This window comes from Herpailurus yagouaroundi, unplaced genomic scaffold, assembly GCF_014898765.1.
Source record: "Herpailurus yagouaroundi ecotype Mexico unplaced genomic scaffold, PumYag 202, whole genome shotgun sequence".
Lineage (NCBI taxonomy): Eukaryota > Metazoa > Chordata > Mammalia > Carnivora > Felidae > Herpailurus > Herpailurus yagouaroundi.
In genome coordinates, this window is record NW_024412433.1 from 784,378 (window position 1) to 802,614 (window position 18,237).

At 53.5% G+C, this 18,237-nt stretch overlaps 1 protein-coding gene across 1 annotated transcript in view; it reads right to left on the reverse strand.

The window, feature by feature from the left end:
• Positions 1 to 18,237, reverse strand: part of CROCC2 (ciliary rootlet coiled-coil, rootletin family member 2) — a 72,268-nt gene that overhangs the window by 25,136 nt on the left and 28,895 nt on the right. Inside the window, exons 16-21 of the mRNA XM_040450333.1 lie at positions 10,581 to 10,774; positions 6,962 to 7,089; positions 6,280 to 6,449; positions 5,505 to 5,681; positions 4,457 to 4,570; positions 1,080 to 1,223 (exon numbers count right to left, since the gene is read on the reverse strand). Coding sequence (XP_040306267.1) covers positions 1,080 to 1,223; positions 4,457 to 4,570; positions 5,505 to 5,681; positions 6,280 to 6,449; positions 6,962 to 7,089; positions 10,581 to 10,774 — 927 coding nt within the window. The remainder of the gene's footprint in view (positions 1 to 1,079; positions 1,224 to 4,456; positions 4,571 to 5,504; positions 5,682 to 6,279; positions 6,450 to 6,961; positions 7,090 to 10,580; positions 10,775 to 18,237) is intronic.

The following is an 18,237-nucleotide window of genomic DNA, read 5'->3' on the forward strand; positions in this document are numbered from 1 at the left end:
CCCCTCTCCTTGCCGGGGGTTTCCTCTCCTTTCTAGGGGTTTCCTCTCCTTCCCGGGGCCCCCCTCTCCTTCCTGGGGCCCTTTCCTTTCTAGGGGTTTCCTCTCCTTCCCGGGGGCCCCCTTTCCTTTCCGGGGGCCCCTCTCTGGGAACCTGAGCTCCTCGGGAGGCCTGTGCTCTCTCCTCTTTCACCTCTCCAGAACAAATGTGCCCCCAGTCTCCTGGCCCCTCCCCTGCAGCCCCCAGTTTTAAAATCGCATTTTGCTTCCCCGTGTGGTCGCTGACCGGGCCTGACTTTGAAATCTGTTGAAAGGAGACCTTTCTCTTTGGGGGCCAAAGTAAACAGCTTGTCATGTTAAATCATGCTCTCTCCCTCCCTCTCCCTCCACCACGGGGCCTGCCCCTGGGGGCGCTGGGGGAGGGCTGAGGAGCCCCCCTCTCTCTGCTGCTGCCTCAGCAGCCGGTGCCTGCTTGTGCGCCCCCCCCCCCCCCGAGCTCTGGGGTCAGCACGCTGCCTGCCGGCCTCGGCGCCTGGCCCGGGGAGGGCACGGGTCCCCCAGTCCTCGCGGCCCCACCTGGGCGCGGGCTCACCCTCCCCCAGCCCAGATCCCCGTGCCCTCCTGCCCTCCCCTCTCCCAGGCTCCCCAGGTGCTGTCATGTCTCCCTCAGGAACACCTCCCCAGTCTTGCTTGCCCGCTGGGCCGCAGCCTGGCCTGGCCTGCCCTGCCCAAGACTCTCCCCCACCGCAGGACACCGGCCCATGGCTCCTGGGGGCCCCTGCGTCAGCCTTGAGGCCGCGGCCGGGTCCACGCACGGTCGGCCCCGGAAACACCACAAACACCCCACACCTCTGCCCCTCTACTCCCCCCACCCCCGGGCACCCCCAGGGCAGCTCCACCCCACCCAGTGCCCAGTCCCCTGGGCTCCGTGCGTCGTGCTGCATGTGGGCAGAGCCTGGCCAGACCCACCGCACGCGGGCTCTGCCCAGGGCTGGTGGGATGGATGGGTCTCCGGGCACCCCTCCCCCTCCCCGGCACCTCTCCCCACTTCTCCCGGCACCCCTCTCCTGGCACCCCCTCACTTCTCTCCCGGCGTTGCTTCTCTCTGCCGCCATCTCCCGGAGACTGTCTCTCAGAGCCGCGGCCTCTCTCTGATGGGCCGAGATGGCGTCCTCGAACTGGGCCTGCAGGGCCTTCAGCTCCGCAGCCGTGGCGCTGAGGGTGGCCTGGAGAGAGCGGCAAGCTGGCCGCGGCATCCAGGGGCAGCCCGAGGCTTGAGCGGCCGGTGGACAGCCATCTGCTGTCCCCGGGGCCGGGCGGAGGCTCGCTCGGGCCGCGCAAGGCGGGCAGAGCAGAGCCCCGGGCCAGTCTTCCCATGCCGCCCACTGCCCGTGCCACCGCTGCCGGCCCCGAGGGGACGTGGCGAGATGGGGCGGGACTCCCCGCGCGGAGGGGCTGGCCCTTTCCCCCATGCCTTTCCTTTGGGGTCTCCAGGCCACCAGGCCAGGGCAGCTTGGGGGCGGGGACCCAGTCAGGGACTCAGGCGCTAACCTCTTTCAAGCCTAAAATGTTGCTGTTGGGCCGTTCAGCTGAGGGGCCAAGAACAGCCACTTGGCGAACGAGACAGGCCCTGCCCTCAGAGGAGGCTGACTTCGAGACCCCCTCAGCTGGGCAGTGTGCTCGGCATTCGTGCCCAGGACGTGGGCATGGGAGAGGCAGCCCGGGTCCCACGGTCCTGTAGTCTGGGACGTCCACTGCGGTCAGTGCACGGGGGGCTCACCCTTCCGAGGTGTGCCTCTAGTCCCCCTCTCTGGGACCCTGCCCATCAGTGGAGGGCCAGAAAGGTGGACCCTAGCTCAGAAGACATGGTGGTGGCAGGGAAGGGGGGAGGTGGGTCTCAGGACAGCCCTGTCCCCGAGTCCAGGCGAACACAGGAGCCCCTCAGTCAGTCTGGCCCTTGGTTTCCCGAACTTTCAAATAGGCAGGTGGCATTCGGGGATGCCCACGGTCCCTGCCAGCCTAAACATGCGAGCACCCACAGACATGCCTGGAACGGGGCCACGGGGCTCAGCCTACAGCCACCCCCCCCCCCCCCGAGGGGGGCCCCCCCGCGGGGGGGGGGGGGGGGGGCGGGGGGGGAATGGAGCCGGCTTCGTGTCCCAGGGAGGCACAGGTGCCTGTGCTGGTGCCCCCGCACTGGAGCCCCACCCCCGCCCACCCAGATTCTGTAGGCCGCTGCCCCAGGGCGCTAGTGGGCTGGGGCCCTCTGAGGCCTGGCCTCCTGCTCTTGGTGAAGGAGCCTCACTGGTGCCTCCTCCCCTTGCCCCTGCCGTCCTTCTGCATTACCCCCCACCACCCTCCTGTCCTCCTGCACTGACAGGTATCACCCTGGGTGGCCCGTTTGGCCGTGCCCTCGGGGCGGACCCAGCGTTGCTGGGGTGGCCTGGCTAGGAAGGCCCTGCGGAGGCTGTGGGTGACAGGATACAGCCCAGGAGCCCCTCCACCTGCCAGGGGGCTTTTCTCACGTCACCCCATAACTGGTTTTCCTCGGCAGGCATTTCTCCTCTCCTTCCGTCCTCAGTGGGTTTTAATTTCCACGTTCCTTGCCAAGGGGGCAAAACGACCCTTAACGAGCTCGCTGAAGTGCCCACCCGCTGGCTGGCCGGCCATCCCCAGTCCAGGCGGAGACTCAGCCAGCACAGAGGGGGACGGCTCCCGAGCAGCCCCTCTGAGTTGGGGGGGTCAGCTCCCAGGGTCTGGGGGGGCGGTCCCTGGTTCCCTGACGAGAGTGGGATGGGCGGGGCAGCTCGGTGGGAATGGGAGGAAGGAGGGCGCCACCCCGTGGGCCCCCCCACGCCTCCCAGCTGTGCCCACGGAAGCACCGGCCAGCCCGTGACAGAGCAGGGCGGGGGCTCCAGGGAGAGGGGCTCTTGGACAAGACTTTTCTGGGTGCCGGGAGCCCCTCCGGGTGGCGGTGCTCAGAGCGACCCTGTCTGGCGGTGGGGGGGGGGGAGGGGGTGGAAGGCAGCCGGCTCCTGACCGCAGCCCCCTTTCCTGCTGACTGTGCCCCTGGGACAGGACTGCGTGTCCCTGCCTCCCCAAGGCCCCGCTGGCTCTGCATCTGCCCCCGCCGGGCAGCCCTCTCAGTGCCCGCTGCTGCTGGAGCAGGTGCAGCGTCAGTGACGCTGAGACGGTGGCTCCTGCTCCGACACCAGTTCTGGGCCGGGCACTGCAGCCGGTGTTCTGTCCACACGCTCGTTCCCTGACTCGCTGAGTCATTCATTCAGCACCAGGGGAGCATCTCACCCTTTGACCTTGGGGCTGGGACACACCAGGGACAAGTTGTGAAAAAGGGTCTCCTGGAATAAAAACGAAGGTGACAGGAGCTGGAAGGACACAGGCAGGAGGCAGAAGGGACAAGGTGCTGGCCTGGCCTTGCCCTGGACCACGCTGGCTCCCTGCAGTCTGCGGGGTGCGAGACATGCACCGTGGGCCTCTGGGCTGCTCCCTGCCTGCCTCTGCTCAGTGCCTGCCCCTGGGGTCCTGACCCCGCTGCAGACAGCCCTCCCCTGAGCTCGCCGTGGTCCTTTCACCTAGCTCTGGCCACCTCCCCCTGCGGGGGCAGGGGTCATCCCCACCTTGCCTACACTGGTGGGACTGCACTGCATTTCATAATAGGCTGAGCCTCCCCCACTGGAGACAGCAGTGGGGGCCCAGCTCCACACATGGGGTGGGGACACAGGGTCCCCAGGGTCGCTGCCCGCCCTGTTCCCTGGACACGGGCTCCTGATGGAGTCTGGAGCCCCAGGTGGCCCCAGCTCGTTGCCTGAGGCAGCCTCAGTGTACCTGTGGGCGGCTACCCACGGGGGGTCTCTCCTGTCCCTCGTCCCTCGGGGATGCCTTTCTCCTGGCTCAGCTGGAGACTCTCTGTGGTGTCCTTTCCAGCAAGGGTCTGCCTCAGGCACAGTGCTGGCCTTTCCCAGTTTGGTTTCTCCTTTGGACGCACGTCTCTAATGAGCCAGCCCCAAGAGGCCTCACGCACATTACCTGCAGTTCCGTTTTGCCAAGTGCATCTCAAGTGCACAGACAGGCAAGGCTGGATGTACATGGGGCTGGGCGGGGCACAGGGCTGGGTCCTGCCCGCCTCTGCTGCTGGCTCACCTGCGGCCCCAGGCCCTCCTCTCTGGCCCCTTTCTGGCCAGGCCCGCTGCTGGCGAGGAGGGACTGGCTCTTGGAAGCCCCCACCCCCCAGCCGGCTTTGGTTCACTGGGCCTTTCCTTGCCGTTAAGACAGTGCCCCCTCCCAGCAGGAGACCTGGACATTCCCTGGAGGGTAGAGAGGGCTGTGTCCCTGGGACCAGGAAGGAAGGGGGCGCATCTGAGGGTCTGCCTGAGCCTGCTGGGCAATGCAGGTGGCCAGGCTGGGTACCCAGTGTCTGGCTTGGCCACACAGGGCTCACCTCGGCTTGCTTTTGTTGGCTCTGGGCCTCCTGCCGCACCTGTCCCAGCTCCTGCATGGCTCTGAAGAGTTCTTCCCTCAGCAGCCTCCTCTCTTCTTCTTTCAGTGACAGGGCCTGGCAGGATTTGGTGGCGGGGGGCATGCTTGTGAGGGTCAGGGGGCCTCCACAAGGGGAGGCTGCAGCAGAAGGCTGGGTGCTAAAGCCTCTGCCAGGACATGTTGTGTTCTTGATTCCACATCTCTGCTCAGGGAGGGGCATCGCTCCAGAGGCAGCCCTTGTCCCGAGTCGGGTCAGTGGGGCCTTTTTACTGTCTGCATTGGTCCAGCTTCCATGCCCGTGCTCAGTTCTCTACACACTGACTGGATGATCAGGTGGGTGGATGGTCAGACACAGAGATGGATGGTGGATATGGATGGACAGCTGAGTGTGTGGATGGAGGGAAGGATGTTTAAGTGAATGGATGGACAGATGGTCAAGTGAGCGGTTGCATAGATGGACGGTCATATGAATGCATGAATGGTTGAGTGCACGGATCGTTGATGGATGCTTAAGGAAATTGATGGATAGACGTATGGTTAGGTGTGTGGATGGAAAATCGGGTATGTGGATAGACGGCCATGTATGTGGGAGGAGAGCTAAGTGTATACATAGAAGGATGGGTATTCAAATAAATGGATTGATGATGACAAATGGAGGGACAGTCAAGTGCATGGATGGATGGATGGATGGATGGATGAGTGGATGAGTGGATGAGTAGATGAGTGGATGGATGGATAGATGGATGGATGGATGGATGGATGGATGGATGGATTGGTGGATGGATGAATGGATGGATGGATAGATGGATGGATGGATGGATGGATGGATTGGTGGATGGATGGATTGGTGAATGGATAAGTAGGTGGGTGGATGTCTGTCGACTGGGACTGCTGTGAAGACTGAAGCTTCAATAGCAGTGATCTGGAAAGGTCAGCCCTCTTTGTGGGTCAGAGAAAGCATGGTGAGGTGGAATGTGAGGGTCCCCCACTGCCTCACGGTCCCCCATCACCTCTTGCATCTCATTTTCCAACTGGAGGAGACTCTCATCCCGCTCATGCTTTAGGCTCTGAATTTCCTCCTTCAGAGCCTCCCTCTTGGCCGCATTCTTTGCTACCAGCTTCTTCTCCTGTTCCAGCCGGTGAGCTGCCACTTCCTTCTCCTCTGTCAGAGACAGACTCAGGGACTCCTGGGCCAATGCAAAGGAACAGGCTATGAAGACTGCGTAAGTCAGGACACGTGAGGCCAGCAGGTACCTGTAGTCCTGAGTGAGACCCGGTTCATGGGACGTCAGGACAGGACAGGACCCCAGGAATGGCCACTCCAGTCAGCTAAACACCCTTTGTCTCACACAATGACGTTAAAGCAAGAGCTGGGTCTCACCACCTGCCATCCCTATGTAGTGGCCCATATACCTCTCCCAGCCCCCACATTCAGAAGATGTGTAACATGTTAAACAAGACCTCGCAGGGGCCTGTGGCCAGTGGGACAGCTTAGCGGGAGGAAGGAGTTCCCTCCGGCTACCGGCCCTCGGACTGCAGCCAGGTCAGCCAACCCGAGGTCTGGCCCCTTCTGTGGGGGAGAAGACCCCCCCCCCCTGCACAATGCTCCAGGCCCTGGACCGCCCACGTGAACTATTCGAGTCCTCTGGGTGCGGCCCCGGTATGGCTGGGGCACCTCTCGCTTGGCTGGTCTCCTAAGCTCCCTCCCCCATGTGTCTGCTGGCTTTTGGGACATGGCAGTCTCCTGGGAAGTGACCATGCAGCAGCGGCCCAATGGAAGCAGACCTTCTCCCTCTGGAGCCGAGCCAGGTCCTCGTGGTGGGCCAGCGCCTGGCTCTCCAGGGCCAGCTGCAAGTCCCGCTCCTGCTGTGCCACCTGCCGCTGAAGCCTCCCCACGTCCCACTGCAGCTTTGTCTCCTGGACCTCCCAGGCACTTCTCAGCTGCTGCATTTCCACTGTGAAGTGACAGAGGCATCAGGGACCGGCCACAGGGCCCCCACAGCATGGAACCCCTGTGGCCCTCACAGACTCCCTGTGGAGTGATGGCCCCATGGGGTGACAGCCACCTGCTTTGAGGAGGCTGCCAGAGCCAGTGGGACAATGCACTCCATGCCCCACTGCAGTGTATGTCCTAATTGTCACCCTGAATTGGCTCTGGCCAGGCCCACACAAGGCAGGGGCGCTGGGCAGGGAGCACGGGGCCTGGGAAGGGAGCACGGGAGCTGGGTAGGGAGCCACCATGCTGACCCTGTGGCGGCAGCCCAGTTCTGCGCCTGGGCCCGGCACTGAGAGCAGGCTGTGCAGGTGGCCGGCCCTCCTAGACAACAGTGGCATGACCCGATCAGCCACGTGAGCTCCAGGCCTGTGTTCGTGTCCCTTCAGGGGACTGGGGAGTGTGAGCAGCACATCTGGGGACTGAGCTCCACTGAGGGGAGAGAGGAGCAGAGAGAGCCTGCCCGAGGAGCACCTTGCAGGGTCTGCCGAGCGAGCCGCATGCTCCGGGCCTGTCCCTCCAGCTGCTCCCGCTGTGCCTGGAGCTGCATCACCAGCTGCTGGGTCTCAAAGAGGCTTCTCTCCAGAGAGTCCCTCTCAGCCCTGCAGAGTCATCAGACAGTGGAGCAGGTCACCCAGGCGGTCCTGCTGATGAGGGACGGTGCAGAGTCCTTTAGCTAGATAACGGAACAGTGCCCACCGAGGCTGGGCTCATCAATCAGAAGATAAACAGAATGAACATCTCATTCCTTTTTTTTTAACTCTTTTTTTTTTAGGTAGGCTCCACGCTGAATGTGGGCTTAACCTCACGACCCTTGGATCAAGAGTCGTGGGATCTACCAAGAGCCAGCCAGGCATGGCCCATCATTCATTTGAAATCTCTAAAACCAAATTAGGCCCTGCACAAAATAATCTTTCAGGTGGATTAAAAAGCTAAATGAAAAACAAAACAAAACAAAGCACAACAACAAATAAACAACTCGGAACTATAAAAACCATAGAAAAAATAGAGAAAAGTATTTTATAAAGTTTGTAAGCAAAACACAAAACCGAGAAGACAAAAATAAAGAGGCCAGCAGATCTGAATACACTTAAAGGGGTTGGGGGCTTATGCAGAAAGATTTCACCAACCAACTTAAAAGACAAGGGACAAAGAGTTAATATCCACCATATGCAAAGAGCTCCTATGAATCAATGACAGAAAGTCAGCTGATCCTACAGAAAAATGAGAAAAATGACTGTTATTCACAAAGAAAACGCAAAGGGGGAATGAACATATAAAGTTTGCTCACCCTACTGGTACTCAAGGAGATTCAAATGACAACCGTGTGGTGTCATTGACCACGCACCAGATTGACGCAACTTTAAATAATGTTTATATTCAATGTTGGCAAGGGTGCGAGGACCATTTTCTTTGTGGAGGGGAGGCTAGGAAACTTCAAGATGTAAAGCGTGCCTATCTTTGAGCCAGCGATTCCACTCCCAAGTGTCGGTTCTTTAGAAATACACATGAACCAACTACACACGTACAAGGATGCTCACTGCAGCCTTGTATCGCGCACTAACTGGACGTGGCTTCCATGCTGATAAGTGGCAGAATGTTCTAGAAATGACGGTGCATCTAGTGAGTTGTTATCGAGGACGAGGACACTCTCTTCTCTGATCTCTGAGAAGCAACGTGTCAGAGCGGAAGGGCACGCCCAGCGTCCACCGCGTACGAAAGCTGCCGCGGTGTCTCTGTGCACGCAGACACAAATGCGCAGAAAATACCTGCAACTCAGAGCAGCGTTCATTCCCGGGGAGGGGGGTGAAGTGGCTTGAAGGAGTTGTCAGAAGACAACCAATCAGCCCACCGGTCGTCGACCAGCCAGCGAGCACGTTGTAACCGATACTGTGCTTGGCCCCACGCGAGGTGTTTACGGTGAAAACATCTGCCAACCAAACAGCACACGTGCACACACCACACCACAGACACACAAAAATACTCACGTGAGCACACGAACGGCAGACACACATCCCCACACAAATCGATGGGTCGGGGAGGGCCGTGGGCCCCGGGGGACCCTGCTCACCGCTGCCACCTTGGTGGGGGGGGGGGGTTTGGGCGTGTCGGCACCATCCAGGGCTCGCTCTTGCCTGCAGAGCCCAGAAACTTCACTCCTCCGATGTCCCCAGTGCCCCCTTCCAGTCCCCATCCTAGTGAGCTCCCCACGTTCCCTGCTCCCCGCTTCTGTGTGAACAGACGGCAGCGGGGGCTGCCTCGGATGCCCTCCCCGACACCTCGAACCCACCTCCTCCCAGACAGCAGCCTGGCCCCCTCTGGGAGGGGCAGTCTCTGCCGCTCAGACACCAGAATGTTCTTTCGCCCCAGAGCCTGGGAATCTAAGGGTGTGCCCGGTCTCTCCTTCTTTGGGAGCCCAAGAGCACCTCAGCCTCCTGGAGCAGAGGCCCGGCGTGACCAGCGAGGGTGCAGGCGGACATCCTCCATCCACCTCTCCGGGTGCCGAGTGAGCCAGCAACCCCTCAACTGGGCATGCGTCCCTAGCGCTGCAGCCCGGTCAGGGCCTGGGTGTGGGGGCTGGAGGAGCTTGAAACCCGGGGTCCTCTGTCATCAGCCCGCCACGGAGAGGCAAAGAGCTGCCGCGGGACTTCTCGCACCTGGTGGTTATCAACGTTACCCGGGAGCTCATTAAAACCGCAGTGGCCAGACCCTCCGGCCCATGGAGCCAGCCAGACACCTACCATGGGAGCTAGGCGGCACCCTGTGCCAGCATATGTGATTTCAGGACAAGCCCCCAGCAGACTTGTCACCGGAAGCTCAGACCGGTCACTGCAAAGTGCTGTTTAATGAGCAGGTGACTGTCTGGGGCCACAGGGCTGCCCAGTGATCGGGGCAGAGCCTACGGGGAGGACCCTGGGCTGCCACGGCCTCTGCCCAGACTCTGCCCGTGATCTGGGCAGCAAATACTGACAGGTGACAGGGGCCCTCCAACCCCTGCTTGTCTGAGCACCCGTGGGGCCTGGAAGGGGGCGACAGGCAGGGACCCTCTGCTCCTGCTGACCCGGAGCAGGCCTTTGTTAGGTTTTCTGTTCCTGTTTCTGTGCGAACTTTCATTTGCAAAAGAGGTTTGTCTGTGAGGATGTTCAAGGACCTGGGACTCAAGGGTTCTGGACCCCCAGGTTCTGGAGTTCCAGGAGGAAACCTTTTCTACAAAAATACTTAGATGTTCCCAAGAGAGCCCACAAGTTTGGTGATAGAAAGCAACCAGCTTTTGGATTGCTGCAGAGGCCATGGGACCAGCTCAGCTTACCAGGTGACAGCCTGAAGGGCACCCCCGTTCTCACCTACAAGTGCCTATTTCACGTCTTCTGGAAGTGGCCCCTGCTGATTTTTGAAGCTCGCTCTGGCCCTGCCCTCAGCCTATGGTTCCCTGGAGTTGACACTGTGCCTGGCCTCAGGGATGGGTATGTGACCCCAGCCTGTCAGTCTGAGCCTTACGACTCCCAGGACAGGTTCAGGGATATCAAATGGCTCAATATGGCCAATGGCAGCAGCTTTTGGGTTTTTTGGGGGAGGAGGACACTGTGTCTGCGGGAGGAGGGAGCCTGGGGTGGCCACTGACCATTTGCCACCTCGCACCCTGACTCTGCCTGAGAACAAAGTCTCCTGAGTTAAGTAGCACTGAGCAGGGAGAGGCAGGATTCTGACAGCACTGTGGGAGCACCTGGATCCAGCCTTGCCTGAAGCTGTGTGTATCTTGAACTTAAATTCCTTGAGCAGGACATCCCATGCCTTCCTTCTGCCGGTCTGGACTGGGTTTCTGGCACTTGCTATCTGGCCAGTGTGGCCACCTCTCTCAGGAGGGCCATCCCGGGACTCTCACTGGATTCAATTCTTCTAGATGCTCCTCTCAGCCAGGCTCTGTGTCTGCCCTTCATTCACAGCCTCTCTCCCATGTAGACATAACATTGCCCTGCCCTACAGTCGCCGAGTGAGTTCCTGTCCCCTGCCGCACTGCGGGCTCTTCGAGGGCGAGGCCTCTTCGAGGGCGAGGTTCTGTGTGGACAGAACCCGCTGGTAGGGCCCCAGGTACCTGAGCTCGGCCGCCTCCTCAGCCGTGAGCCGGACCTGCCTCTCCAGGGCCTCCTGCTTGGCCAGCAGCTGGGCCCGCTCCTCAGACAGAGCCTCCTTCTCCTGCAGGGTCCTCTGCAGCGTGTCCTGCTGGGCCTCCCGGTCCTGCAGGCTCTGGGCGAGCTGCTCCTCCAGGGCCTGCTTCTTGCACGTGATCTAGAGGAGGGGGAAGGGACAGTCCAGCAGGGAGTGGGAGGGTGAGGGGGGCCCTCTCAGGGAAAAGAAGCGATTTTGTGCAGAATGGCAAGGAGGGAAGGGTGGGGAGGAGGGTGGGCATAAGACGAATTGGACCTCAGTAGTACGTGTGTGTTCACAGCAGAGGGGCCCCGGTGCCTATAGCCACGATGGAGGTGTCCCTGAACCGAGCACTCCCAGGGAGGAGCCAGCTGCCAATCTAAATGGCAACCCGGGTCGACCCACAAGGGTCCAGGGAGCAGGAAACATCACACAGTGATGGCCATAGAAAGTGGCGGGGGACCTGGTTGCTGCAGACCGACACTTCCATCAAGAGCATCACAGGAACCTGGACGGAACATAACACAGGAATCTGCACAGAGCTTCTGAGAGCTGCCGAGGCAGCTGGGACCTCAGAGGAAGGGACACAGAGGAACGAGGTATCTCTTCTCTGCTCAGAATTTGATTTAAAAGTTTTGGCTGAGAAGTTGAGAAGCCAAGGAGAGCTTCTGACTGCACTCTGGCCTTAGGGAAACAAAAAACTCAAGCTCAGAGCCATCCTAGCAGAGGGGCCCGAACAAACACTGCAGCTCTGAGTTGTATTCGCTGCAGGACTTCACCCTGGTAGTGGTGGTGAATCGGAAGTAGACCATCTCTCATAAAATCTGAAGCTCGGTTTGAATCCCTTCAACCAGGGACTATGGTGATCATCTACCTTCACTTCTTGCCAGGACCAGAGCAAGAGGAACAGTGTCATCAAGATCCCCAAGTTATTTCTACAGTTTTTTTTTTTACCTGAGATATTTAGCATTTAATCAACATTACCAGGCATATCAGGAGATAAGATGATATGGCAGGAAAAAAATAATAATAATATAAACACGGATGCCTCCCTGACCCCTTGGGTACCCAGATATTGGAGTTGTCAGACACGGAGTTTAAAATAGCTGTGACTAAGTGTTCAAGATGATGGATGGCAAGATGCAGAACTTCACAACAGAACTAGAAACTAAATATAAACGATATAATTTAAGAATACAATAAGCAAAATTAATAAATGTAGGAGTTCAATGCCAGCTTAGATGGAAAAGAGAACTAATAATCTGGAAGATAGACAAAAGAATGTGTTCAGACTGAATCATGAAGAGAAAAAAGGAGGAAGAACACAGAAGAGAGTGTAATAGACTTATAGGACAAGGTAAAAAGGTCCAACATATGTACAATTAGAGTCACAGAAGGAAAGGAGAGAGAATATTTGAACAGACACTGCACAAGAATTTCCCAAATCTAATAAAATACATCAAGCCACAGATTTAAAATGAGCCACAATCCTCCAATAGGATAAGTACAAAGAAAACAGCACGTAGAGTATACTAAAGTTTCTGAATACCAAAGATGAAGAAATATATCTTTTACAATCAGGGGAAAACACACATTGCCTTAAAATGAGCAACAGTAAGACTGACATTTGACTTCTAAACAGCAACAATGAAAGTCAGAAGATGGTGGATGAATTCATCAAAATGCTGAAGGAAATAATGGCCATCCTAGTATTCCATGGCCGGTAAAAATATTCTTCAAACATAAAGACCAGAACTTCCTGCTTCTGTAATGATGAGGGAGGTTGTTAAAGACCCACCCTCCCACCTGGAACAGATAGAAAATCTACACGATGTATGTCTAATATAACTGAGGGCATAAGAGATGCCAAGTAGCCAAGAGCCAAGGAGACATGTATCCAGCTGAGCCCAGCGCTTCATCACATATCTTCCTTGAGGTATTCTCCAGATCCCAAGTCATGCAAGGCCCAGAGCCTTAGCAGCCATGCATAAAGCCTTGGCTAAAAGTCTGGGAACTTGGCTTATGGTTTCAATGGGCTTATAAGATCAGGGAGACCTAACGTGTCATTCAAAGCTACCAAAGCAGCTGGGGTTTGAGAGGAGAAAACAGAAAACATCAGAAAGGAGGGGAGACTCAGATTCTATATTTTTTTTTTATTGATTTTTTTTTTTTTTTAAATAACTCCCAAGAAGTACAGGGTCAAGGGACCATGAATGTGAATGAGAAATGGCAGGTGAGAGTCTGAGAAGTCAGGTAGAACTTCGGGCAGTCTTACAGAACTGAGAAACAAAATCTGCAGTTAGGGCTCACCAAAAGATGGAGGCCCTGGTCAACACCCCACACTTCCAGCTAGGAGACAAGAGAGCTATGTTATACTCCAGGGTGCACGGGAAATAGATTGCTCCTCACAAAAGACTGAACCCCAGTTACAAACCAGCTTGATCCAGGACTGGATAAAACTGATCTTCCCCTGCTTTGATTTCCCAAGATCAAAACAAATTCCCTCTGGAAAAAGCTGGTATCATTCAGAGCCTCAAGTTATCCCTACAAAAACATAAAGTCTTATTCAATATATTCTATTATGGATATCAGCAGGCAAGACAAATGACTGAAAGCCAAGAGATGAAAGATAATAGAAAGAGAGCCATTAGGGGATCTAGATGATGGAGTTATCAGAAAAAGACTTGAAAAAGATTACACTTAATATACCTATGCAGATAAAGAATTTTGCCAGATAACTGGAGTGCATGCGTGTGTGTGTTTGTGTGACTGTTTAAAGCAAAAATTTTAATAATATATGGTAGGGTTTATAATAGCACAGGTAGAAACAAAATACATAGCGTGAAGAGCACAAAGGATGAGAGGGGTAAATGTAATACATTGCCGGGAGGGTCTTAAATTGTTTTTGAAGTAGTAAAATATTATTTAAATATGAACAATGTATATCATAATTTTAGAGTGATTACTAAAATAATAAGGAAAAGAACTATAGCTTAGAAACATCAACAGACAACACAAAATGCAATTCTACATAAATACGTAACTAACTCAAAAAAGGCCAGAAGGGAGGAAAGTAAAATGGTTTTTTTTTTAATGAGACAAATAGAAAAAAAATACCAAGAAAACAAATACAAAGATGTTTCAGCCCAACATATCAATGGTTACACTAAATGTAAATGGTACAATCGCTCCAACTAATTGGTAGAGACTGTCAGAGTAACAATAAAAGCAAGACCCAATAATATGCTTTTTATAAGAAACACACTTTAAATACACAGAAACAGACAAATTGAAAGTAAATGTATGGAAACATATACAATGAAAACACTTAGCACGACAAAACTGGTATGGCTAAATCAATATCACAAAAAGTAGGTATCTAGAAAAAGAGATAAGAGGGAATGTTTTATAACAATGAAAAGTTAACGCATCAAGAAGACATGAACTACTTAATGTGTATACACCTAATAATAGGAATTCAAAACATGAGGCAAAAATGGACAGGACTAAAGGCTGAAATAGACAATCCTACAATCATAGATGGAGATTTTAATGCCCTTCCAGCACTAATGATTAAAACAAGGGGACAAAAACAACCAGCCAAGTAAAACATATAAGACAAACAAACAAACCCCAAAACAGTGAGGACATGGAAATTTTAAAGAATACTTGACCTAATTGATATTCACAGACTCTCCATCCACCAGTGGCATGGTGCACACCCTACTCACATGAGCATGGGATGCTCAACAAGATACGATGGGCCATAAAACGTGCCTCAGTACCTTTAGATCTATTCAAATAACATGGAGTATGTTTTCTGACCACAACGGAATTATATTAGAAATGGGTAATAAGTAGGTATTTCCAAACACAGGAAAATCCCCGTGTTTGGGAGTTAGGCAATATACATCAATAAGCCACAGGCCAAAAGAGAAGTCACATGGGGAATGAGAAGATAGCTTGAACCGCACGGTAGTGAAGGTACAGAGAGCAGAGGAATGCTACATTTGTTTCAGAACCTGAATTCCTTATCAAAATTCTCACAAGGGAAATGTCAGACTGAAATGACTTCACTAGCAAATTCTACTAACATTTAGGGAAGAAACAACACCAATGTCAAAGCATGTTCAAGAGGTAAATTTCCCAACTTCTTTTGTGAGTCCCTGGTTCCAAAACTGAGAAAAACACTATGAGAAAAGAAAATCACAGATGAATAGTCCTCGTGAATATCAATGCAAAAATCCTTCACAAAATGTTATTAAACTGAATCCAAAAATATATAAAAAGGCTATTAACTTATGGCCAAGTAGGCTTTATCTCAGGTATGCAAGGTTGTTGTGACATTAAAAACACGAGCCCCTATAATCCACCACATTAACAGAATGAGGAGAACAATGATATTATCACTTTATAAAATAAAAGCAGTTAAAGGAATTCAAGATTCAGGGCATCTTGGTGGCTCAGTCAGTTGGGCGTCCAACTTCAGCTTGGGCCATGATCTCATGGTTCGTGGGCTTGAGCCCCACGTAGGGCTCTGTGCTGACAGCTCAGAGTCTGGAGTCTGCTTTGGATTCTCTGTCTGTCTCTCTCTCTCTCAAAAATGAATAAGTATTTAAAAAAAATGTTAAAAAAATTCAAAACTCATCTAAGATTAAAAAAACAATCCTGTCATCACACTAGAAATGAAAGGGAACATCCTTAGTGTAATAAGGGGGATCCGTGAAAAGCCTACAGAGAACATCATCCATGATGGTGAAAGACTGAATTCCTTCACCGTGACTGGGATCAGTGAAAACATGGCCACTCTCACGGTTTCTTTTCAACTTTGTGCTGTGGCTCTTTAGTCAGTGCATCAAGAGAAAAAGAAATAAAAGTCACCAAGATCAGAAAGAAAGTAAAACTATTCTTTTTTTGGCTATTCACAAATGCCATGATTATGAGCATGTAAAAGCCTGGCACTCATGAGTGACTTTGTCAAGGTCGCATGACTTAAAGTTCCTAGATGAGACTGTATCCCATACACTAGTAATGAACACCAGAAAAACAAAATTAAAACAACAAGGCAATTCACAATATCAAGCTCAAGAATTAATGTAATCAAATGTGTGCAAGACCCCTACACTGAGCACAAAACACAGCTGAGAGAACCAAGTAAAGAAAGAGAGATATTCCACATTTTCGTGGATGGACACCTCAATGTCGTGAAGGTGTCCAGTCTTCTAAAACTGACCTACGGAGTCAACACAATCCCAATCAAGGACCTAGGAGGGTTTTGTGGGGGACAAAAATTCACAAGCTGATTCTGAAATGTATGGATATGTAAAAAAAATTAGAGCAGTGAAAACCATTTGAAAAGGAAGAATAAGACTGGAGGAGTCACACTACTTAATTTCAAGACTTACTGAAAAGCTACAGTAACCAAGACAGGGTGGTTTTGGGGAAAGAAGGAACAGATTGATTTGTACCGATCGACAATCTGATCTGTGCACATACACACATATATATGATCGATTCACTTTCAACAAGTCAGGTAATTACTCAGGTAATTCAAGGGAGAAAGGACAGTCTGTAAAAACTGGTGCTGGAACAATTGGATATTCATCTGAAAAATAACAGACTTCAATGCCTACTTCACACGACATACCTGCGGTCCTCACACTTTTGTATGCATCAGAATCACCTGGAGGGTTTCTGAAAATCCAGATTTCTGCCACCCATCCTGGAGTTTCTGATTCGGTTGGGGTTTAAAAAAAATTTTTTTTTAATGTTTATTTATTTTTGAGAGAGAGAGACAGAGCTTGAGGAGGGAAGAGGCAGAGAGAAAAGGAAACACAGAATCTGAAGCAGGCTCCAGGCTCTGAGCGGTCAGCACAGAGCCCGATGTGGGGCCTGAACTCACAAACTGTGAGATCGTGACCTGAGCTGAAGTTGGACGCTTAACTGACTGATTCAGTAGGTTCTGAGTGGGGAATTTTACGAATCTGCATTTCTATCTAGTTCCCGGGTGATGCTGATGCCGCTGGTCTAGGGAACACACTTTCAGAGCCACTGCCATACGGAAAAATCAACATGAAGTGATCACAGACCTACATGTAAGAACCAGGTGAAAACACCGGAGGGTCTTGTCTTCTCCTTGTCCTACACAGAAATGTGTCAGCAGCACCTAGAAAATACTAGCCATACATTTTTTTTTAAAACTTGGCAAGTTGGATTTCGCCAAAGTTAAAATTTTCTGTCCATCAAAAACAGCACTAAGAAAATGCATAGGCAAGTCACGAACTTGAGTAAACTCTTCTACGTACATCCATCTGACAGAGTACTCGTGTTCAGGATATGTGAAGACTTCCTATACGTCCGGAGCCAAAACACACACACACACACACACACACACACACACACACTAAAAAATGGGCAAAAAACTCGAACAGACAATTGATAAAATAAGGTATACAAATTTCCAATAAGCATATGAAAATGTGCTCAACATCATTTGTTATCCAGGAAATGAGAATTAAAACCACAACGGTACCTAGCTTCACACACACAGAATAGCTAAAAAGCAAAAACTGATGATGCCAAACGTTGACAAGTCTGAGGAGCACCTGGAACCCCCTCGTGCCCCCCCGCCCCACTGTGCCGCTGGCAGTAGAATAAAGTAATACAATCGCTTTGGAAGTTGTTCAGCAGTTTCTTATTAAGTTCAATGCACACCTAGCACCAGACAATTTCACTCCCAAGTATGTACATAACTTGTGCACCAATGTTCACAGCAGTCTTGTCCATTACAGCCCCAAACTGGAAACAACCCAAATGTCCAGCAGCAAGTAAATGGGTGAGTGAATGTGGTTTATTTGTACAACGGAATATTACTGTGTTGTCAGCCCCCCCCACCCCCACCCCTGCTTGATACACCTAACAATGCCAGAACTTGCAAAGACATCCCCTTGAGAGAGAAGGTGGACACAAAACCTGCGGTTCTGCCACAGGTGAAGCCAGTGTGGGAGGCTGCGGGGGGTGGGGGGAGCACGTCAGAGCAGAGGCTGCCTGGGACGGTGCTGACCCCAGGGCCAGGGGAGACCATCCACGTCTCCTGGGTGCTTGCTACACGATGCACACAACCGTCACAACTCGCTGAACCGTGCACGGGCTCCCTGAGTGTAACTCACACTTCAGTGAAAGAAGGGGGAACTGGCGACCGACCGGAAGAGATGGGACAGAGGCTGAGACACTGAGGGAGGCCGAGCCGAGTCCCAGAGGAGGCAGGGGACATGCGGTCTGAATGCCGCCGGGGGCACAAGGTGGCAGCACAGGGCTCCACGCGGGGCAACAGGCTGGGACTAGAAGAAGGCAACCCCGCTCAGTGGCGCTCCCCGGAGCCCGTGCTGGGCCAGAGCCTGGCGTCCACAGAAGGTCGGAGAATGCCGCGTCGGTGAACGAGCCCACGCAAGTGGGGACGTGGTCCGGGAGGAGAGAAACGACACAAAGAGGGAAGCCGTGAAGCCCTTGACCCCCAAGCGTGTGGAAACCAGGGGCCAGGCGCAGGCCCTATGTAAGCGTCCTCTGCAGCTCCCCGGGGGGGGGGGGGGGGGGGGGGGGGGGGG